General features: G+C 41.6%; 3 protein-coding genes across 8 annotated transcripts in view; all 3 read right to left on the bottom strand.

Annotated features, from left to right (window-relative positions):
• Nucleotides 1-24,603, bottom strand: part of LOC117147526 (neurobeachin) — a 163,096-nt gene that overhangs the window by 111,256 nt on the left and 27,237 nt on the right. The window lies entirely within an intron of this gene.
• On the bottom strand, nt 6,650-10,997 carry LOC117147531 (proteasomal ubiquitin receptor ADRM1 homolog). Its single transcript, XM_033314461.1, has one exon. It carries the CDS (start codon nt 10,930-10,932, stop codon nt 9,958-9,960), a length of 975 nt encoding a protein of 324 aa, XP_033170352.1. The 5' UTR covers nt 10,933-10,997; the 3' UTR covers nt 6,650-9,957.
• Nucleotides 16,233-24,299, bottom strand: LOC117147529 (U3 small nucleolar RNA-associated protein 15 homolog). Its single transcript, XM_033314458.1, is given in 3 exon segments — nt 16,233-21,272; nt 21,328-21,589; nt 21,781-24,299. Coding segments are annotated over 2 exon segments (1,509 nt in total). The 5' UTR covers nt 21,421-21,589; nt 21,781-24,299; the 3' UTR covers nt 16,233-19,856.

Below are 24,603 nucleotides of genomic sequence, written 5' to 3'. Positions count from 1 at the left end.
CATTGTTTTTGCATCTGTTCATGCTTTTTTTTTTTCTTTTTTTTCTTTTTTTTTGTGTTGGGTACTGGGTTTGGGCAATAAAGGAAAACAACAAAATGGGGGTTTGGGGGCAATGTTTGTTGGTTCCGGAACAAGGGCAAACAAAAGCGCTCAATAAGCGGGCCTCGAATATCCTTAGAGCTCAATGGGAAGTTTAATATCCTTGATATGTTTGTAATGAGAAAACAATTAAATTTCATTTGGGGTCAATGGTAAATATAGCGATTTAAAGTGATCCTAATACCAATACACTACATATTGCATAGACCAGAATTCAAACAAGTTTTGTGAGTATTAAATTTCGTACGAAATGTACAAATCCCTTTTGTAATAGAAAACAGCAAACATTTAAATTATCCTCTCAACACTTTGTGGCCAACTTTAGTTATTGTGATTTGATTTCACTTACATTGGCCTGCGAAATAACTCGACTAATATGAAATACTCTTTGCATAGACTTCACTAACAACAATGCATTTGGATTGGGGTCGAGGGAAATGCTTTAAATATTCTAGAGCTAAACGGCCGAACTTTGTTACACTTTTCGCCAATTATTCAGTAGTTCAAGGCAAGGGAACTTCTAGCACATGCTGGCCCAGCGATATAGGGAGCTTAGCTTATGGGGAATGCAATTTCATCGTCATGTGCAGGCTTTCACTTGCTAAATTATGACTAAGAGCTGAAAATAATTGGCATTGCTGGAGGAAATGTACGGAGCACCGGGTCGGACGCCAAACAACCGAGTATTGAATTCCGAATGCCAAATGGTTCCAGTTGGCGCTTTATTTGCTCGCTGGGCGGTGTGCAAAATACCAACTGACCACCACCTGCACAAAAAAAAAAATAAAAAAAAATGCATATGCTCATTAGGCTCAGAAATTAGTTTTATGTGCTCGTATTTCAGCAATATATTGAATTTGTTACAATGTGGAATTAATTAAATTCTTTTATTCATGTATAATTATTTTCTATAATTTCATTGGCGGTGGGCACACATTTTTTCTATGTGTTTCAAATGGACTTGAACTGAGTTTGGTTGAGTTCTTGACTGGCACTGCACGCTTATTTATTGTGTATTTGCATTATTAGAGCAACTGAACCGTGAAAGGCAACGGGGGCAAAAGGAGGTGGCTGGGTGGGGGAAAATCTAGGGAAAGTGGCGGGGGCCAAGCAAAAGGAGTGGACAATAACGAAGAGGGTGCCCGCCAGCAAGTGACCATCGCAACGCTTTTGGATGGACAGCTGACTGAACTGAAATTGACTGAGCGACGTGTCCTTTGTAGTCCTTGCAGGCACACACCACCTACACAAGCTAACCCACTCACTCACTCACACCGCCGCATTATTATTGGCAACTTGTAATTTCGTTATGTGCACAGCAGCAAAGGACCTGCAAGGATATACGATGCATGTGTATGTGTGTGTGTGTGTGTGCACAACAGAATGAAATATGTTGATATTTTTAGACTGTCCTGCTGCATTGCCCATCGATCCTTTTGCTTGTGTTTGTTTAGCTAATAGAATCATCTCAACTTTTCTCCTATTTTTTTCCCCCTGAAACTATAGACAAGTATTTGCTAAACACGTACACACACACACACAGTCGCACTCACGTCCAGTAATAAACCCACACACTCACGTATTCAGTGGCACGTGGTGGAGAAGGAAAAAAAGTTAGTGAAACCCCCTGGGGCAACCTTAAGTAAAGCTATTAAAATCGAAATATATCCAAGAATGGAATTACTAAATCCTATGCTGCAGATTTAAAATATTTTTATCTTTATCTTAAATCAAAAAGAAAAGATTGAGTTGAGTTCATTATGATATACAAAAAATAATAAATAAAAGAAACTAAACTAGCATTTAAAAGGCTCTAATGCTAATCACATTTAAGAATGTGACCCTGAGTGTTTCATAAGACACATCCACAAGCCCAGGGGAGATAACCAACCACCCACCCATCCACTGCCAACAATATTCTAGAACGAACATCAAACATTTTTGGTTGCAACATTGCCAAGTTTGACAACCCAGAAGATTGAGTACGTGCTGCACATTGACAAATGGAACGCGCCACGAATCTCTGGGATTATTTGGCGAGTGGCATGGCAGGGGTGGGGAAATTAGTAGATAGGGGAATATGAGGCAACCCGACTGGGATGGACACCCAACCCTCGTGATGGATCAGCTACTCGATGCCAGAATTTCTTACGTGCAAATTGCATATTTGTCTGGGGACCATGACACTCACCTGGAAAGAAATAGAAAAGCAAAGGGAAAAATTCAATTAGTTATCACGTCAAATTGGCATTTGATTTGTGTCGAGGTTGTTCAACTTCATAGATGAATATACGTATATTCATATTATGTTTGTTGTTGGCAAAAAGTGGCCCGAGGTATGCTAAAGTCATTAAGCTCTTGAAAAACTTTACAGACTGCAGTGAAGGTTGCGCTGGGTCAAAACTTCTTATCAAAGCCAAGTGCTTCGGTTGAAACTTTGCGCAATATTAATTACACAATGGGAAGTGCAAAAAAAAATATTAAAAATAATAATAATAAAAATAAAAATAAAATAAAAGATTGAACAATGCACACATTCGTTGAAAGGTGAACTGTATAATTGGTGGCGTGTTAAATGAATATTATTTTCATATGTTGTGCATGGCCTGCAATTGCCGCAAAGAGTTTTTGCTGGCTTTAACTTCTTCCATTAAACTTTAATTTACCACGCAAGCTTAAAGCGATTTTTTAAGATTCGTACATGAATGGGATTTGCTTTTCCATTGCTTCAGCTGTAAGCTCTCGAGGTCATTGCTTGGTCTATCGTCCCAACTCAACTCCCAAATGCACTGCCCCCGGGGGCGTGGCAAGTGCTCCATAAGAAGTCATCCTCATCGCCATTCCCATCCCCTTCCTCTTCCTCAATCTCGCCCGCATTCTACTCTCCTGTCCTCTCCATGACATCGTCATCGTCATCGTGGCATTGACAAAAGCCCCAAGTAACTTGGCTCTTGTCTCGGTCGCCGTCTCGCTCAACTTGGCCGGCTTACGCTTTCAGGCACACACGCATTCAATTTGCTGGCCCACACAAACACACACGGTCTATTGCACACTGAGAAAAAATGCCTGAATTCTCAATTCTTATGTGAGTTAATTTGAACCGTCAGTATTTAACATGTTTTATTTATCATAATTAAGACTCAAATAGCTAAAGTAATTACAGTTTTGTGCTATTTACCACAGCTAAAGTTTCCTCTTAACTTTTCAGTTGATTTTAAAAAATCCATTTCTGGCCAGTTTTTGCATTTTTCTGATTCCATAATTTTTTCCAAAAAGTGGTCAAAATTTTTCATTTCTAACTTTGAATACATTTCGATTGGAAATTTTGCAACGAGTTCAACGATGTATGACATTCCATAATCGGATCTAGTTTACAAATTTTGTTGACAAAATACGTATTATTTATTGCGGAAAATTTGGCATCTAAGATTTTTGCAACATTTTAAGTGGATTTATCACCATATCTTTTCTAGAAAGTGTAAACCAGCTAAATGAGTGAACGATTTGCAAAGCTTATGGTCTGAACTAAAGAATCTAATAAAGTTTTTGGCTTTGACTTTGAGAAAATTAATTTTGACCAAATTTTTGCATTTTTCATAAGGGGTTTTTTGCCAAAAATGGTCAAAAATTAAATTTATCAGGTACGAATACCAATCGATTAAAAATTTGAAACCGAGTTCAACGGCGTATTACACTTTATATTAGGGCTATTATTTCAAGTGATTTTGGCTAAAACGAAGGATTAAGATCGTTTTGCAATCAGTAAATCCATTGGAACAGACTAAAACTTGTATAATTATTTATTTAAAATATTAAAATCAATTGGCAATTAAAAAGAAGACGAGTTCTAGTTATATTTGCATAAATTCATTAGAGCCCTCTAAAAAATTAAAATGCGATTTAGAGAAAGCATATAAAACTATGCTGGTGACATCGATTTTTTTTGTCACTGTTTTTGTGCCATGCATTTTTAAAGCCATCAGAGCAGCCAGCGAAGCGTCGACGACGATGACTGAAGTGGGAAATCAAATGTTTGTAATTAAAATTAAATATTCTATTAAAGGATCAAAACTGCAAGCCAAAAGGATACAGGATGCATGCAGATGCAGCCAGTAAACAGCAATCAAAAGCGGCATATGCATATAAAGTAGACACCCTGAATGTGAATGCGGATTAGTGTGAGTGTGTGTGTGCGTGTGCGTGTGTTCGTAGTGTGAGTGTGAGTCGTGGTCTGTATATATTTCATAACACAAATGTTTAATCAACGCAGCAGGACGAAAAGGACGAAAGGACAGCGAGGACAGCCTAGACCGAAAATAAATAGCACATCATCAGTGTCAGCTGGGGCCAAAGGGGAGCAAAGCTGGTGGGGAAAACGGTTGGGGGAAAATTGTGGGAAATCGCCGACTGAGGCCGTGGAAAAAGCCATGGTTTGAATGGTTGGAGACTCAGGAAGCCAAAGGAACCAAATGCATTTGGGAATCCTGCAGTTGCCTACCAAGTGCCATCTATGCAAGCGTGAAATGTCAAGTGCTCAAGTTTGAATTTGGCTTGGCAAACACTCACTCTCGCACAGAACCAAACACACACACTCCCACACACACACACACACACGCACACCCAAAGCAGGTACACACACCCATACAGATACCATCAGCAAAGGCAATTGGGAGCAAAAGGCAAATACGGCCAACTGCACAAGCCAAAGGCAAAACATTAAAGCAAACAAACGAAACACACACACATGCGAATGATATCCATTTAGTTTGCTTCTTACAACATCAATTAATAATTGAAAAATATACATATACACACATACAAGCCTGTTTGCCAACGAAATTGCGGAAATCGAGACGATAAATTCATTGATTCAAGATGAAATAATGGTGAACTGAGTAATTCTTTAATAAACAGCAGGTATTTGCATTTCCTTCGACCTCAAGTCAGTAAATATCGAAACTGATGATTAAAGATATAAGTTTTTGGAAATTTAAGAATTTTTACACAGGACTGCACAGAGTTATTTAGTTTACTTTATTAAACAAACACAATTCGAATTCAAACATATTCATTTTCATTAATCAACACTGACAGTCGACATATTGCTAATAAATGACGACTGCAAATGATTGCTTAACCCAGGAAATCATTAAATGAATACGAAATTGAAACGAACGACAGCAAGCGATTTTTACATTAGAAGTATTTACTGAAAGCCCACTAGAAAAGCAAATATTGAAACATTTTAGCATTTATTTCCATCAAATATTTATAGTTATGTGTACAGTGTTATTTGTTTTTTTTTTTATTCATTGTGCTGCAATGAGTAAACATTAAAACTGTGAAAATAATAATGCATGAATAAGTGATTAAATAAATATTTATGGAATTTAAGCCGGACTCAAAGCTGTTAATAATTTCGAATTATGCAAATTAATGTAGTTGTAAAAAGAAATGAAATGATTGTCGCTTGTATGGTGAAAATTATGATTAAGCCACAAGCAAATGAATTTATTTGTTAATAATAAAAATTTTGAATTGGTTTTGGCTTTTGATTACCAGTTTTGTAATCGCCTGGCATTCTCTTCTATTGGCTGCGAAAAATATCTCAAAATTGCGATAAGATTTCGCTTTAATTGCCACATTTGACATGACTAGGCTCTATCAATTAACAATAAAAATATAAAAATAAAATACAATTCTCAAACAAACATCGGTTTTTAAATCTGTATGCATGCCGCATTCAAATATATTTGCATGATACCAAAGAAGAGACAAAATCAGCGAGAAAATCAGTGGCGCGCGGATAAAGTTCTATGATTTTCCACATATATTCGTTGCAATTTCGATTCGCTTTTATTGTCCAGCCCAGATTGTCAGATGTGCCCGAAAAGTAACCCCTGAAATGTCCCTTTCCAAATGTTTGTATTCCGAACCGCACACACAACAAACTCTGGTTGGCCGGCAATTTTACGTTTATATTTCGCCGGATATTTCACTCTTAGCCCTCGCCGACTGCACTCGATGTTCTACATAAATATGAAATTTATTAGTGAATGTTGCATATCCTTTTGTGCGTGTCAGTTCCGGCTCGGATTGCATTTACGCAGCCGGAAAGTCGAGGAGAGCCACCAGTGGTGGATGAGTAGGAGGAGGAGGCAGAGGTTCGGAGGATCCGCGAGGACCAAAATGACCAGGGGTCTCCGTTCCGGCAACAACATCATCCTGGACGTTGCCCAAAAAAGCCATTTCGCCCTTTTTCTTTTTTTTTTTCGTCGCGTACTGGAAAAAAGCGCGAGCTTTATTGCCATTTCGTTTGGACGGTGGTTTCTGCGATTTTAATTTGTTAAATGCACTTTTGTCCTCTTCATCTGGCATATCGAGCGGTGCACTTAACCCGCGAATGACATCAGGGTTCATGGGTCGTTCGTAAAAGTTATTTAATTCACGGGATTCACGTAATTGTTGACTTAAATCGGATACATTTGAATTGAAATTTCATGCGAAACTTTTCCGCTTTTTTCTTTTTCGCTCTAAATATATATATAAACGAGTATGTATATAAAAACAAAAACTATAACTATTTTTTGCAACATCAATAAAAATAATTCAATGAAATTCAACACTAGTTTAGTTTCCACTTGCATTCGAGGCGTACACACCTACTGCTAGTATTTAATTCGGCTTTTTTGGCTGCGACAAGAAAGTTTTTGCAGCTTCAGTTGGAAAATTTATTCATTGCTTTCTGCAAGTTTTCTTTCTGGTTTGGCGACGCGCTCAAAGCTCGACGGCGACATTTTATTGTTGTCCCTTGGACAGGCGGCGGTCCCTTCCCCAGTTTCCTCCGATTTCTGCCATCGCATGTGCTTGGTTTTTTTTTTTTTTTATTTTTAAGGGGAGAGAGCTTTTACGCTATTATTTGATTTTTATTCGGGTTCCGGTCGGGCCCTCGCCGCACTCCATGAGTTATTGTCTCATGGACTGCGGCTTCAATGCGAACTAGGCCAGTATCCGCTAGAATTGCGAGGAGCGGAAAAGCTGGGTGACTGTCGCTGGCCATTTGGCTTCCTCTCCCTGCCCTTTCGACATTTTTTTATTACACACTTTTGCGGTAGAGATGGCCGGAAATCGATGGATACATCATCAATAGAATGAGTTCTCATCTTACGCTGGCGAATTGAAAGCACTTTATTTTGGATGGCTGCAGACGAATTGTAAATTGTTATCGAAATTATCGATAACACATCGATGCTTTGCCATCTCTACGTTTCAAGGGCAACATTTTCGGGCAGAACGGAGGCCAGAGGAAATGTTTGACCACCTACCAATGAGTGTTTTCTGGTAAGGATATGCTTGAGGCCAGTGCGTTTCCTTAATGCGACAATGTTTGCTCAATGTCGACTGCCTCTGCCATTTGTCTGCCATTTTCTGTGTGACTTCTATCTGTGTGACTTCCGTTTGCCGCAGCATACGCCATACATCACACACTTATAAATATGTACATATACATACATGTATATTTATGTATAAGCGTTGTGGCATTGACAATTATGACACGTGCCTTAAGTTTTTGACTTTGCCTCCGGGCGCGTCAAAGAGATTCTCATTAGAAATCCCATTGAAACAGCACAGAAATTCCTCAAATTTCGCCATCTTCATAATCATCAAGTGCCTTTGGCCTTTGCGATTGCTCAAAGTGATATAAAGCCGAAGGCAACAAAACTAGTTTCCAAAGGTTTCACTCTGGTCTACTTGCTTAATGATACTTAATACGTACTTATTTGGGCTTCAAAAAGGTATATTTCTGCAGTCACAAACTCAGTTGAAATGTTTTAAGCAACATAACCGATAAATTGTGGCAATATTTGTAATTTAGTAATTCGTCTACGTACTCTGCTTCAAGCATCAAAAATAATTGACCAATTGCATGTAATCCACATCAGGTGGCAAATTCTATGGGCATTTCCATTGCCTGTCGGGCAATTGAAAAAGAAAAGAAGCCAGCCTTTTATTTACATTTAGCCAGGAATGAAAATTCACTTTGAGCAACAAATGCTGCGATGTGTGTTTGTTGCATGTGTGGCTAAGATGCTTTGGCTTCACCTTTGACTACAGCAAAAATTCCGGCAATTTCGTGTGTGAATTACCCCAGGTTTCCCTAGCTCCTTTGCTAGTTTAAGTTTCAGTTTCAGTTCCAGCTACAGCTACAGCTACAGCTTCAGTTGTGTGCTTGATTATCAAGGACCAAAAACAGCAACAACCACACACACACTAGCTGTGTGTGTGTTTGCGTAATTCAAGATGGCAGCAAACCGACAAGCTGAAGGGCAGGAAAATGTGTAGAAAATAGGTGGAATGAGTGGTGGTATGTTGTAGTAGTGCCATAGAGCAGTGCGAAGTACAAATGTAATGGCAAATTTTTGAAATTAGTATGCAACACGCATAGCCGTCGAGAGCTAGAGAGATGGAAAAGTGGCAAAGGACATGGGGCAATGTGAATGGAAATGGAAATGGAAATGGAGTTTGGGAGCTGAGAGCTGGAAAAGCGGCTAAAGAGCCAGCTAGTGCCCCATGTTGCACACTCCCCCCTTTTCTCTTAACTATTATTGCATTTGCTTCGTTGTGGAGAACATCAATAAGCGGCATATTTAAGCTGCTTGTTCGGTTTAAGTAATTTTTATGGCAATTCTCTGCAACGCCATTTACCATTAAGTTTTATGTCGGTCCCACAAGGGAGCGTGAAAGGGGGGAGCATTATTAGTTTTAGTTGGTTAAATGCGAGAAATTCGTGGAAAGTATCATAGAAGTCAAGCGAGTTGGCACAAGTGGCACGTTTTAAATGCAAGGCAATTACGTTTGCCTAATTGAATCAATAGTGTTACTAACGTATTTATGAAGGATTTAAAGTTAAATGCCTTTAACGTGCGGTTAGGTATGTAAGAAACGAAGTGCAGCCTCACTAACGTAAAACACGCTGGTCACACTCTGTAATGACTAATGCAGAATGTGGCAAAAACTAATCGTCAAATTTGCTTTTTCTCTGTCACTATTTTCTCTTCGTATTTTTTTTTTTTTTTCAATTTTTCCACCGCCATCGTGCACCATTGTCCAAACTCTGACACAATGCAATAACTTTCTTAAGTTTTCCTTTCTTCCACGGCAAAAAAAAAAGGATAAAACTGTTGCCAGCCCAGCATTTTCGAATGCTTTATCTGGCCCGAAAACCCATAGCACAATTCCCTACACTGTCCCGCTGTCCTGTCCACCATTTTGCCGCTCACTTAGTTTCATTAAAACAACGTGGAAAAAGTTTTTGGCAAGCATGGGCCGAAGGAGCAGAGGGTTGGTGGCAGGACGGCATTGGACAGGACAGGCGCCATACAAATGAGGCAAAGAAAACTGCTGTCGCAGGACCGAGGACTCTTAAACTGGCAAAGAAGTGAAACACTGGAACCCCACAGCCACACTAACCCGATCCTAAGTACTCCCCATAGTTTACAACTATTTTCTTATTTGAGAAATTTCCTTCTTTTGTTTTCATCGCTGCCTTGCTTCTTTTTCTGTGTATTTTATATCAATTTTTAGTGTTCCCCTATTCATTTTGTCTTTTCTTTTTTTGCTACTTTTTCCCTGGGCACAAGCACACTTTTATCCGCTTGGTCTTTGTCTGGAGTTGTGCAAGTTGTCGTCTAACTTATGGCATCTCATTTATCTTCGTAACTCGAGAAGACGAAGCAACGGCCCAGGAATCAAGCAGTTATTGCATTTTGTACGCCCTTCCTCTATTTATTTACTCATCAGTACTGTGCGCCATATTTATTTATTCATATTTCGACATATTTACGAGAACCTTTCGGTTCAATCGGTTGGCCCACCATCATCCCTATTGGTTCGTTCCAGTTCACGTAGAAAACGGTCAACATCCCCAACTTGAGCGGCGTCCAGGGCCTCGCGATTGACATCATTCTTCAACAGAGGCTCCAGGCTCTTTCTGAGGAGACCAGAATGCAGTCCTAAGGAAAAACAGGACAAGGACTCGTAGAATTGCGGCGAACGCAGATGCTCGAGTATGTCTTGCTGCTCATCCATCGCCTCATGATCTTTGGGCAATTGGGCCATCAGTTTTTTACGTCTCAATGGGCAACTTAGAAGTTTATCCACTGCTTCGCCGCCATGTTGGCGTAAAACAGTTGCCAAGTCAAATGAATGTACACCTGGATCTGAAGTATTTGTATCTGTATCCGTATCCGAATCTGAATCGGGATCGGCTAATGCCGAGGGCTGTTCTTCGATCACCATATCAGTTTGCCATTGATTCGACCTCTGGTTAGCTGGCAGCCAAGTTGCTTGCGTTTCGATAAGCATCTCTTCCAGAACTTGAGGATTCTCACTGCCACCGAAACCGCGGCTTTGTGCCTTGTGTTCCACATCCGTATCCATATCTCCCTCGGCCGCCGCAATCTCATCCCTTTGGCGTTCACCACTGGCAATCAGTTCGTTGACCCGCTGACAGAATAACGCATCCCCGTCCGCCTGCAGCTCCTGCATCCAGAAGAAGTAACGCTGCGGCGATCGTGTGTACTTGAGCACATACACCCGACCTGTTTTGCACTGTTCAATGCGACGGAACTCGAGAACGCCCGGCGTGGCAACAATATCCAGCTCAACGGACCCGGATCGCCGATCCATCCAATGGATGTGCAGCTGGTTATCAGCGGCGGATCGGCGCACGAAGAGCAGGCCTTTGCGGTCATCGGGCTCGACTATCTTGCCTTGAAGGACCATGCGGCCGGCCTTGTACTCGACCAAATTGTTTGCATTCGATTGGGCCATGTTGATACTGGAAATTTTCGAGTTATTACCAGTGGGTTGACTTGTATGAATAGTTAAAACACAAATTTCACAGCCAACTACTTTTATTTTATTGACTCATTTCACAACGATTGCTTTGTTTTTTTTTTTACTTTTTCTGTGCCAGCAGCATAACGTTCTAGTTTAGTAAACACATTAAATGCACATCGATGGCAGTAGAGGTAGTGTTTAAAAACGAAAAGCGCAAAGAACGAATTATACTCGTGTGGGTCACACACATCGCCTCATTTATGGGCTACTTCGGCGTGAGCCGTTTGGCTGTCTGTCCAGTCCAGCCGGGGCGGCAATTGACCTTTAATTGCACACTTAAAAGCACATAAAAACGTGGCTGGATGGCCAGGATGCACGAGGCAAGAAGTTCAAGGAGCAGACAGGAAAATCGCCGGTGCCCGGAGGTCCTTGGTCAACAGAGGCGTAGTAAGCGCTGTAAGCTTAGCCAGGGGCAATTAAAATTAAAGCGATGACTTATATATGGCTTAACGGACAGCGAGTAACGTGGCACTCAACTACACTGGAGCATCTGGCTCCTGCCTTCTACATACATCGCAATTTGATGGCAACTATAGATATTGTTAATGATGCATTATCCCATTATTGCCTTCCCAAAGACCAGACCGTGTGCGCTTTTTTTTCATTGAAGAGGGCTACTGTGTCCAACGAAATAGTATCAATACGTATTCGTTTTCCAAAAGGATGACACATTGCGAAAGTTGTCAAACTCTATTCGGTTTGGCCACATTTTAATTGATCCAAATCATCTTAGATGTATTTGAAATATTTTCATTTAATTTAATTGGATTAGAGTCAATATGATGGGCATGATTTGTTTTCATTCAATTAAAGTTGATTCGATTGGGTGTCTGTCTGTGCAATGCGATGTCATGTCTTCATGATGAATTATTCAAGCAGATTGAATTGAAAACGAAAGCACGATGTAGAGACATCTTTTAGTTACCTAACAATTTTACACTTTGCCCAGAAAGCAGCTGCAAAACCAACACGCCTTGATTTCTTTTCAATGGACTCCAGTACACACTGATATATATAAATATATATATCTATATGTACGAGGATATATATTCGATTTAATGACAGGACTCCTGCAGCTTTCGTCGCTCTCTGTTCGAAAGCAATTACAATTTAAGTATTTAATTAGGGAATTACGTGAGCAAACACCCGGCCACACGGCCACCCAGCCAGCCGCCCACACACATGGCGAGGTCAAATAAATGGAAACGAAAAAGAAACCGTGTATGAAATAAAATAAAATGAAATAAAAATAAAAGGAGCGTAACGAAGTTGCCCCAATTGTGGGTGGTGCTTGTCCACCTGCCCACCTGCCACGCCTCCCCATAAATGCCAATAAAAATGAAGCCAATTGCTGTTGCCGCAACAAAATAAGAATGAAAAAAAAATGAAAAGAACAAGAAGCATTTGAGGCAACTACAAAACAATTTGTAGTTTACGCTTTACGCGTTCTCTGCAGTTCGTCCGTAACGAAAGCACAAGCTGAGACCCCGAGAAATAAAAAAAAAAAAAAAATGTAGGGCTAGGAAAAATGCGGAGAAAGCTGAGGAAGAAAGCCTGGGGAAAACTGAGGGAAATGTGAAGACGCTGGCGACGGACGCACAGGATAAGCGTGTCCTGGCATCCGACTGACTTAACCCACGTAGCCGTAGTCGTTGACACCCGCAGCCAAGCAAATAGTAAATAAAATCAAGAACTATAAAAAAAACGTAAATAGAAAAAGAAAGCAAAAAATGAGACTATCTAGTATGGCAACTGGAATGTGCCAAGGTTGTTTTATTCAAAGGGTTTAAAAAAAAAAAAAAAAAAAAAAAAAAAACTATTTGATTGAAGCACTTCTAAGGAAAGTTATCTACTGCATAAACATTAGGATGTTCCAGTGCTGATGTAACTTGTATTCCACAAAGAAACATTGCGGGCATTCTGGGAGTACACCACGGCGTATACGTCATGCTCTAAACGCACAAAAATTACGAGCGTTGTGTTGACAAATACCTTAACTTCAGTTAGCAACCCAACCACACACCAACATTTTTCGCAACACCCCTTGGCAATTTTCCTTCATTTTCAGTTTCATTTTTATGGCTACGTTTTGCTTCGAATTTTGTTCCTTTTTCTCACATTTTTTTTTTCTCACATTTTTTTTTTTTTTATTATTTTTTTTTTTTGCGGGTATCAATAAATTGACGTCGACCAAAGCTAACAAACGAAGAGGGGGATGGGAAGTGGGCGGTAACAGGTAAACAAACATGTCTATATATAATGTAAAGATGTGCCACATAAGGTTTATATATGTACATATTTTTGTGTATAAATGGATGTGTGTGGGCGACAGTGGTAAATGAAATGATCGCCTTTTTGACTTTCAACCATAAGCTTGGAGATATATGCACATATGTATATTCGCTTCTCGCCTCAATTTATGCTCTGCAAATATGTGCGAAGTTGCGTTTTTCGCCATTATTTGCCCTGCATTAATAATTTGTTGGTCGTAAATATTATATGACACGAAATAATCATTTTGCAGCATCTCAACGGGCAGCAATTTAAGATTTCGGCTTAAAAAAAATGGTGATGAAAAGCCTGCGAATTACACGGCGACATGTTACTTTGTTAATAAAGCAAAGATGAAGTGATGCAATTCAAGTGTTGCATGAATACTTTGAGCATCTAGGACCAAGAAAAGAACATAGCCATAACTTAATTAGCATTTACAATTGACTTAGTCCTGGGCATTCGATTTTAATCAAGGAAATACTTTCGGCAGCAATTGACTGCTTTAAATGCAGTTTAACAATTGCTCAAATGCCAAACATTTCGATAGACGAGGCACTTGGAGACCTTCGAGAGCCATGAATTATTGACTTGGCTTAATTGAATGATTTCATTGCATTTCGGGCCAATGAAGATGAATATGAAATGAGTTAATTAATTGAAATTTGTCAAGCCAACGGACAACGGGGTTCAATGAACCCTAAAAAAAAAAAAAACCAAGAGCCCGTGCCATTCGCCATTTGGTTTCACCTTCGTTGCTTTTTGTTGCTTGTCGTTAGCCAGTTGCGTCATTAATTCATAAGCATGAACTTCATTTGCTGTTTTTCGCTTCTTGTTCTGCTTGTATGTAATGATCCTTGTGTGTGTTTAGTGTCAGTCAGGCCAATTAAACGAGTGAAACGAGGAGTCAACTTGAAATTAACACACACGCACGCAAGTTTATGAATCTCAAAAATGTGCCTCGTTGCCCCAAACTAATTTCACTCACACCAACACGCACACACACACCCGCACACCCGAATTCACGCACACAGTCACGCCACAGGAGTTAGTCCTTTCCGTTGTTCCTGTTGCTGGTTTTCTCACAAAAGGAGCCAACGAAAAACACACACAGCCAGTTTCAGTCGCTTTAAATCGAGTCGAATTCGTGAGATACGCTTTATATATTAAATTACTAAACTTAAATTAACTATTAGCTTAGCTAAAATGATTAAACATATACATTAAATATTTTCTTAACTGTAAGTTTGTGCAAGCGCATATTCCATAGTCAATTTTATCTAGTGATTATCTTTTCAACTTTTGCAAGTTTCCATCCCATCATTAGTTATAAATTTTCTGCGCCATCATCGTTCTAAAAACGAACCATTTGGCCAGGAAATCCTAGAATCCCCTCAAATTGAAAGTGTATCTCCATGCTTTTTCCGTTTATCCTGCAACCCGTTGGCTGGCTGGCAAAAAAAAAAAAAAAAAAGGTAAAGGGGAAAATCTCCACATCAGGGCTTCCTTTTTCCCGCCCGCAACACACGCACACACAGACACACACACACAGGCACACACACCCATGATTGGCGGCAGGTTTTGTTAATTTACGTATTTTTTGGTCTCGCTTCTCTTGCCCCTTTATTTTTGCTGTTTTCCCTGGCACTTTACCGCCTTCCGTTGCTCTTTAGCCTGGAGTGCGTGTTAGATAAACTGACAGGTGGGGAAACTCGGCAAAATGTGCGGGGGTGGAGGGAAATCGGCCAAAAGGGGTGGCAGAAGGGGCGGAAGGAAACTGCAGGATATGCCGCAAGGGCAAGCGGATGTGTTGCCGCTTTTCCACTAAACCAAACCATCTGCCACCTTCAAATCCGACCTCTGCCTTAGCCCTCTATTTTCCTTAACCCTTTGACGGCGGCGAGTCATGGTAAGTATGGGCGTGACAGCCGCCCTAAATGCCAACAACAAGGACACACAACAAAACATCAGCATCCACCAGCGTGGGCGGCATTTTTGTGGTTTTTGTGTGCTTCCTTTGCTTTGCCAAAAATATATGTATGTACTATACACAACACAAACATTAAGCATATACATATATGTACATATATATAATTTAATTCGTACATAAAGCCTGGCCGGTTTGTCTTGCCATTACTTCAACTTTCAAGTGGCGACTGGCAATGCAAAAAGCGCAACCAGAGCCACAACACAACTTTTGCCGCTGCAAAACGATTAAAGAGAGCAGAGGAAGCAACTCGTTTGATACCCTCTGCCTAAAAACAGCAAACACATGCACTTCACAACTATGTTTAAGGTATTTAACTACCCCGGAGACTTAACATTTGTAGGAATATTTTATACTTTAAGTATGAACAAAAAGGAATACTTTCCCATTCGCATACCCTGTGCAAGCTACACTCGTGGCATAAACAATGGTGGACATTTAATAAACATCATTTAATTACAGCTAAAGCGAGCTGAAACAGGAGCTCTGTAGGGATAACCGAAGGACCCTTGGTAATTTGTATATTTTTTTTTTTTTTAATTATCCTCAGATTTTTCGCCCCTTTTTCTCCGCCCTCTGCTGGTGATTTAGTTACACAGCGAGAAATCGCCGCGGGTGCAGCTTAGCTTAGCAGATGGTCCGAGGGTTGGGTTGTTACCACAACAATCGTGTCACAGATTAAAGTTGTGATAAATAGGAAAGGCGACTAAGACTAAGAAGACGCAACTGGGAGAGCATAAACGTGGGGGTTGAAAAACGAGTGTTTACCTGGCGATAGCAAAAGGGCATTAACGCCAAAATGCTGCAGGAAAATGCGAAAAATATGGGTTAACCGACGGATGGCCTTTAGAGGATCAAAAGGAAGGGAGAGCACAACCAACTCTTAAACAATTGTGTGTGCTTATGCATAACTCGACACACTGATTGTTAAAGTAAATAACAAGAAAAAAAGCGAGTTAATTAACCACAGGAAAATCATAAATATAAACACAATCTTAGATACGTTGTTAAATGGCCAGAGATTTCCGCATGTAAGCCCTATCTGCACATTGCATCCGTCGAAAAGTAGGAGCAAGTGACCAAGCAAATGACCAACAAACTGGGAAACTCGTCGCCAAAGTCAAGATCTCTGGCCTGGTCATAAATTGCGCACAAAGTGCCCATATAAATCAAGTGTAAAGCGCTTCGACTCGGCTTCACCTTCTTCAAATGGAAGGGAAAATAATAATAATAATGAATTTATGGTCGGGATTTCAAGGTTCCGCTTCCTGGGTGCAGTGCAGCAAACAAGTTCCGGCCACCATTAAATAACATTTAAAATGTCAAAGCAAGAGTGCACACAGCACCCAATGGGAGAATCGAGTCCGGCGAATTGAGAATCTCGAGCAGTATCATCTCAACTTATTTTGAAAAGAAATTGAATGGAAGATGCTGAAAGACTGTTGGCTGGGCGACCAAAGAAGATGCATCGGCACAGGGAAGGCGGACCAACAAAGCCGTAAATCTCAAAGCCAAAGCAGATGCGATTCTGGCCGCAAAAACAACAAACAGAACTCGAAAGCAATTTAGATGCATTGCATATGCAGCTAGGATGCGGATATGGTTTACAAATGGGCGGATCAGTGGCGAGCTCACTGGGTGTTTTGGGTAAAAAGGGGGCTGGCTGGCTGGCTCCTCACTGTCCCAGCATCCTGGCATCCAGCTCACAATGCATAACCATAACCGATGGCGAAAAACAAGGCTGACAAGGCGCACTCGCTCTAGTTGCAATTACAAGGACGCGACAACGTCGAATCAGGTTGTCTATCCACCGAAAAATGGATGGTGAAATGAAATGGTTTCGTTTTGCACGGCTTGTGAACTGCACCAAAAAAAATAAAAATGCGAAATATTTAAGTCATTTAAATCAATGTAAGATTTAACATTGGCATGCATTTCGTAGTTTGTAATAACTAATTAACTAACTAGATTAACTAATATGGTGGTATGAAGCTTTGCACTGATATTTCTCGCTGTGCACTTGGGCTCCTTCAGCAGCCAAGATAAATATTCAATTAAAGAATGCGTAACGAAGGCATGTACTTTTACCCCGGCAAGATGAATCGACTCGCGGAGCGAGCGACGAATTGCTCGAGAAGATTGCAGCAGATTGCGCCCGACGCCTGCCACCGACTTTTCTAACCCCCCACCCGCCATGGAATCCTGGCTTGGCGGCACCACCCACTTTCCATTTTCCACCCAAGCGTGTCAGTCACGGTATTTGTGTTCACTGCATTTCGCCTGGCCCTCTGCCTGCACGAGGACGTCGTCACAAAGGAACAAAATGGCTGACATTGTTAAACTCAAAGTACAGCATAGCTGTATATAATAAAAATAATATTAGGGAGTGTAGGAAACGTGAAAACCGTAGCAGGCAATATAATAATAATAATAATACAAAAGGGAAGGGAAACTATGTTTATAACCTGAGCCACGCGACATCCCCCGCCAGTCGTCGTCATTCATCCGAAGTAGTGAAACTTTACATTCAAGTAGTGAAGTAACGAAATATTAAACCAATGACATGATTAAATCACAGCGTAAGGATGTTTCATGCTTCTCACAAAATATTTCCAGTGTGCCCACTTTTCACAAGAGTGTGACAAAAGGCGGATGGATGCAGGCGAAATAGGAATCGCGAGGTAAAATGAAAATAAGTCGGGAAAGGAAGTGGAAGCTTGAGTTCAGGACGAAGAAATATGCATTCCAGCTGCTTGTGCTGTGCAGAGTCCTTTTGGTAGATTCCTTCAAGGATACCAGCATCAGTCAGCCAGTCGCGCATTTCGTCATTCATTCGGACTCGCATTCACTCGCTCAGTCAGCCGCTCATTCATTCATTCAGTCATTGCTGCAACGACGAGAGCCCTTTTGCTTGACTGCGCCACTTTCGGTCGCTCATTTTGGGTTGACTTGACTAATGTTCGTCGCTGAACCTTGAGCACCCGCCCACACGGAGACAGAGACTGAGGAAAAGCGGACAAGCACAAATACAAATATAGTACACTCGTTGGAACCGTCATCGACTTGTCAACATTCTGACTGACTGACGCACTCGCACACACACACTTGCCAGGAGAAAGGGACATGGGGAAAGCAAAGGAAAGTGGGACTTTGAAAACTAAGTAGATGAAAAGCCGTCTAATGCCTGCGCCCGAAATGAGCAGCCCAATGCAGTCGAAAGGCGATTTGCTTGTACCCTAACTTATTTTGCTTAAACTATCGATTTTAACGAGTTACTCCTACTTATCGAAAATATTTATCGATTTTCATTGCATTTTAAGTATCGTTCCAAATTAACAGTATCCATTATTAAGAGAAATAAGTGGCCCTCTGCTCTGTAATATTTTAAGATATGAAAATGATCAATTAAAACCAAGCTGTCACGTATACGCAATGTGGGCAATGTTAATAATGGCTGAAAGTGTAATCTGGCCTACGTGACGTATTAGCTATTTACGTGACCTTAAAAATACGCAATCACAAAGTACTTTACCGCTAACATAACACAAAACTTATTTTCACCGAAAAGTATTTGTGCCCTACGGCTGGGATAGGGTATTTGTATAAGCCTTCGTAACGAAGATGCGGGCAGAAAAAGATGGCGGATGGATGCATTTTCAAAGCGTGTATATGTCAAGTGCTTAATGCGCCTCGCACAGACACACCTTCGTTCTGTATGTGTGTGTGTGTGTGTGTGTGAGGGGTGTGTTTTTAGTGCGCCTTTTTGTTATATAATAGAAAATCCTTAATAACATTTTCTTTACAATTGTGCGAGAAGTTGAGGAAAATACGAAGAGGGAGCGATTTGCACTAGGCACACACAAATCTCTTTACGAGGCTCCTCCCGTTTGGTTTTTGCCCACCACACCCCCAGCAGAAAATCCTCCTCCAGCCCTTGAGTCGCCATCGTCACTCGCTCGTAAACATTTCACGCTTTGCCGAGCAATAAGTTCCTTCTCTTTTCAATTTTTCCTTCCACTTTTCTTCCAAATTTTGCCCCTTTTTCTTCTACATTTTTTTTTTTTTTTTTGGCATTTTCCCCCCCTTACTTGTTTTTCTGTTTGTTCAGTCAGTTTGCCGTATTTGTTTTTGGCAGCTCGAAACTGCTGGATCCTAAATCCAGAATCCTGGATTCTATATATCCTGCTGGCCCTCTGTGACTTCATCATCATCCAACATCGTCAGGTGGACTTCAACATTTTGCGGCGAAAAAGGGGTGTGGTGGCGCAGCACACACACAAGCTCAGGAGACTGAAAAGCCAAATTCCTTTGGCCAATGTAGAAGACGAGGCTAGGAAGCTGAATGCTTAACCGCATTTCTATAACCGGAACCAGGATGTTGCTAACTTGGTTATGGCGGCGCCGCATGTTTGGGATTAGGGCACGAAATGGGATTTCGCCTCAAATGCAGGAGTTGCCTTTGCATGTGCATTCGAACTGATCCCCAAGACAATAAACAAACGCTTCCCAAAGGCCAATGAAACATGCATTTGTTCAGCAATTGTTAATATTCATTAGGTGCAAGTGAGTGTAAATATTTGATCCGATTAGCTGACCTCTATTTGATATAGAATGCATTCATTATATGCAGAGCTCCCTTCAAACGCATCAGGTCGGCGGTAAGCCTCACCTCCTCCTACATGGCAAGTGACAATCGTTGCAAGGCTTCTAGCAGCTTCTCGCTGTAGCCCCCCAAGTGCTGCTCGAGGACATCCAAGACCCTGCTGGCGGCCATCATCAGCGGGCGCACGAATCGCATCTCGCCCAAGTGGTTGCAAATGAAGTCGATGAATCGGACAAGCTCTGCCTCACGACGACCCGTGAGGGCTTTTTCCAGTGATCCACGGTGCAGTAGGTCCGTGATGACAGCCACAACGAGCTCCGGGTGGTTTTCCATCTTCTGCGCATGCATCACCTCGTCCAAAGCCTCCTTGCAGTCAAACGGGCGGAAGTGCACATCGTAGGATATCAATTCGGGCTCCTGGACGCGGTCCTTGATTATGGGATCACCCTCTTGGGTGTTGTTCGTGCGTTCCTTACTCGTGAAGTAATTTTGAGCGAGATCCTCACGAATCTTTTCCAAATCACTGGGCTTGCTGTCTGCCATCATGCGACGAATGGAGACTTGGCCATCGACCATCCCAGCCACAACTGCCTTATCGCCGTCAGCGACAGCCAGGCTGACCACTGCATTGGGATAGGTCAACGTGTGCACTGTTCTGTAGGTGCTCATATCGTAGATTTTCACCTGCCCATCGAGCCCGCCAGAGAGCAATCTCCTGCCATCGGATCCCAGTCGCAGACAAGTTACTGTTTTGTGATGCTGCGACATCATGGTGAACAGACGGCAGCCGTTGACGAGATCCCATAAGCGCACCTGGCTGCCGCCGGCGCTGACGAAAATGGAACCCTTCGAAAGGAACAACATGGACTCCACAGGCGCTCCGTGATCCACGGTGCGCTGCACCGCCGTTTGCGCTCTCGTATCGTACAGATTGATCTTGCCATCGTAGCCGCCGGAGACGAAGATATGCCCCTCCTGCGGATGCATGGCGCCAGCACGAACGTAGTCGGTGTGCGTGTCCTCGTACGTTTGCACCACCTTGCCGTTCGCCAAGTCCCGCAGACGAACCGACTTGTCGTCTCCAAAACTGGCTAGCTGCAGCTTGTCCGCCGTAAAGAAGGCGCGGTGTACTGGTGCCGTGTGCCCCTTGAACAAACGCATGATGTTGCGAGTGCTGTCGAATAGCTTGACGTGGCCTTCCTCGTCGCCGGCGGCCAGGAATTGACCATCCTGCCGGAAGGTGCCTCCGTATGCGGTCTTTTGGAATCGGGACAGGTTCCTTACCAAAAGCTTTGTCACCAGATTGTAGATCTGAACGCGCTCCGAACAGGTCATAGCAAAGTTGTCAGGATCGCTTGGACTGAAGTCCAAATAATCGATGGTGTTGTGCTCCTTGAGTAGTTCTGGTTTCTGTGGATTGCCGAAAGATAACAATGATCTGGTTGCCGTGACCTATACAACTCACCGCCAGTCGGCCCCAGTACACCGAATCCGGCGTTTCCACCTGGGCTTGCTGTTGAAGACGCCCCTTGTTCAGTGCAAGTAAGTAGTTCTGCATCCTGTCTGTGTGTTTCTACTACCAAATCTACCAAATCGCGCACGTGTTTCATGGAAAAAAGTGTGACCAGCGGAACAAATTGGTTTTTAGCCAAATTGGCGTGCTTTTAATAGCCGTTTTCCCGACAGTTGGTTCTGACGATGTTAATAGGTTATCGTGGCAGGTGCCTCTGTTATTGTGCACAATAACATGTTTGTAAACAAACAAAAAAAAAGTTGAAACACTTCCGAGCTTGCGGACTAATTTATTGTATTTAACAAGAAAGCTGTATTATACATTTAGCGTATTTCCAATGGTAATGGAGTTGAACCAAGAATATGAATGCATATTTCAACAGATAAATAAGTTCAATTTACATACATGAATATTTATGCCAGCAATTTCAAATCCACGGTGAAATTTATTGATTGTCTGGCCCTAATGTTCGTTTTTCCAACTAGATAAATCAAACTAAATGTTCGCCACGTTTCCACAGTTTCCAGAATCTGGAATCCCTTGTCATTGTTCAACGTCATTAGGCGATAAATTGACCTTCACGCATGGCTGATGGGGATTGGAATTGGAATGGGGATGGGTATGGGGATTTTAGGGTTTTTGTGGTGGGTGGTGCAAGACAAGCCGTATAGGCGTTGATTGCCAACCACATGAGCCGGGGCCACTTGTCCAAATGCCAAGGAAAGCAAAAGTGGGCGGCGCTCGAGGAGCAGTGAAGGTGCCAAAAGGGGGTGGAGTTGGGGAACGAGGAAACGAAGGAGCGAGGGATGTGGTGATGAAACAAGAGATGAGCGAACGAAGCCAACTTATGAAGACTCTAGCGTGTGCCACAAGCTTTGGACGGATGTGCGGCACGAAGGCAATATGTTTTCAGTGCAGCATCACGATCTACGAGAAACCACAGCTACAGTGCGGGAATAAATGATGGTTCGTAAAATTTCTAAAAGAAATCTCTTTTATTTGACATTTTTTCTTATTCTTAAGGCATGCAATGTGTCCTTGGCATTATTATTAATTCAGCCCAGTGTGGAACATATTTAAAACATACTTTTCAGCATACCTTTCTTTGAAGTCAAAAACATTCATTTTCTACTTACCAACATTTATTCTCAGTGCCTAAAACCGCATCCACATCCTTAACCGTAAAGCTGTCGCCTTCGTCGTTGTCGGTTTCATGTCTCGTACAACACGCAATGTGTAATAGTTATTTGATAATCTACCTGTTATTGACCTCATTTTTATGTGTGTGTGTGTGAGCGGCAGGAGTATGTGTTTGAGTGCCTGATGTTGGTATTTGTATTTGTACTCGTATATATGCAGGCGAGCTAGATGGCAAACACACACAGCACACAGCACACGCACACACAGGCACACGAGTGTGAAACGACATGATATTGGCGTGTAAATTATGTTTTGCTTGTATGTTATCCTCTGCCAATTCCCTCCACATCGACAATTCCAAGTTGCAGTTGAATGTAAAAATCTAGAGAAGCATTTTCTCGAGGAAATTGACATTTTTCTTGCTGGCACAAGGTTAAGACACCCCGACGAAATGGAACATGGTGAATGCCAGCGATATGTCAAAGATGAAAGATAGTTGTTAGGCGTTCGAGAAATGGTTTAAAATGGTATTGGATCAAAAGTGTTGCAAATCCTCTGGAATAACAATCACTTTTACGACACTTTTTACACCTTCAAACAGTTTCTGGTGCTTAACGACTAAACAAATACCGTTATACTACTTCAATGAAAATCTATTTTCCAACACTTATGGATAACAATTCCATAATTTATCAGGCACACACACATACAAATGGACCCATTTCAATGGCCTCAAATTGCTAGGACAAAAAAGCTCGCAAAAAAAAACCAAAGAAAAAACATTAGTGAAGGCCTGCGTGACACATTGTGAGCTCGATATGCATGTGTATATATACATAAATACATATATAAATATATATGTGTGTGAGTGGGTGAAATGAGTAGTGTGGGCGGCTTTTGTTCTGAACTACGCTCAATTGCAACAATTACAGCAACAATGCTGCCCGTGAGCCCATTTACAGCAATTCGAGGTGTCTGTGTGTGGGAGTGTGTCTGTGAACAATGGATTTACACACACACACACACACACACACACCCATACAGGCATAGTAACCCACACACTCGCAGTGCCATTCAGTGTGCGTGTTCAATGGCAAACACAATGCTCGAAAGGAGGGCAAAGTTCCAGCGCAAATTGCATGCGATGAGAATGTGCAACAGCCGTGTCCGACCACGCCCCTGCCCACTTGCGCCCTCCTTTCTTATTTCTCCTTTTTTGTTTTTTACACCTTGCCACCCCTTGCCCACACCGCACATGTGTTTCCTTAAAAACTGCTCGGTACAAATGACTAATTTCACTTTTTCCCGTAGCCAAGTATGTATGTGTGTGTGTGTGTGAGTGTTACCTTTTTGTGTTTCCTTGCTCTTGTTGCGAATTTCATTTCGTTACACTTTCTCCACCTCCTGTAACCTGCCAGTATTGTTTAACACATTGCCACTCGAAATTCTTTCACACTGATTGCTGTAGACGTTAAAAAGTATACAAGGCTACAGCTACAAACAAAGACAGCGAATACAAATTATCCCAGCTACTTACATTTTATTAAGAGTGTAATTTGTATTACAAACTATGCGCATGATCTTAATGAAAGAGCATCCTTTTAAAATACAAAAAAATAAGCTTGAATGCATATTGCCCATTAAAATTTCATCCGCCTTTTATTCAATCAACCAATAAAATTGCCCGCAGAAACAATGCCCTCCGCAACCCAATAAAATAAAGTCGTGTCAAGGTCTGAGGATAAATTGGAGCTGCCAGTGTTCGTAAATGCAGTTGCCATCGTAGCTCATTCCAAAGGACTTACCTAAAAATAGAAGAGAGAGAGAAGCAAACATTAGTTTTATGCACGTTTTATTGGTTCAGGCTTGTAAAGACTTAAGTATTTGGCTTGTGAATATGGGCGGATTAAGAGAGAAATGCAGACAATTAGTTGTTTTATTTAAGCTGTGTTTTAAACGTCTAGCTCCTATGCTTCGCCGTTACATTAAAAGTTAAAATACCTAACAGACTTGATGTAACTTTTACAATGCAGGCAATCCGATAAGTCAGTTTTCGATCAAGGCTCAGCCTCGGCTCAGAACTACTTC

Source organism: Drosophila mauritiana, chromosome X (assembly GCF_004382145.1).
Source record: "Drosophila mauritiana strain mau12 chromosome X, ASM438214v1, whole genome shotgun sequence".
In the NCBI taxonomy this organism is placed as follows: Eukaryota; Metazoa; Arthropoda; class Insecta; order Diptera; family Drosophilidae; genus Drosophila; species Drosophila mauritiana.
Note: the sequence above shows the minus strand (reverse complement) of the source record. Positions and strands in the feature narration are given on the sequence as shown.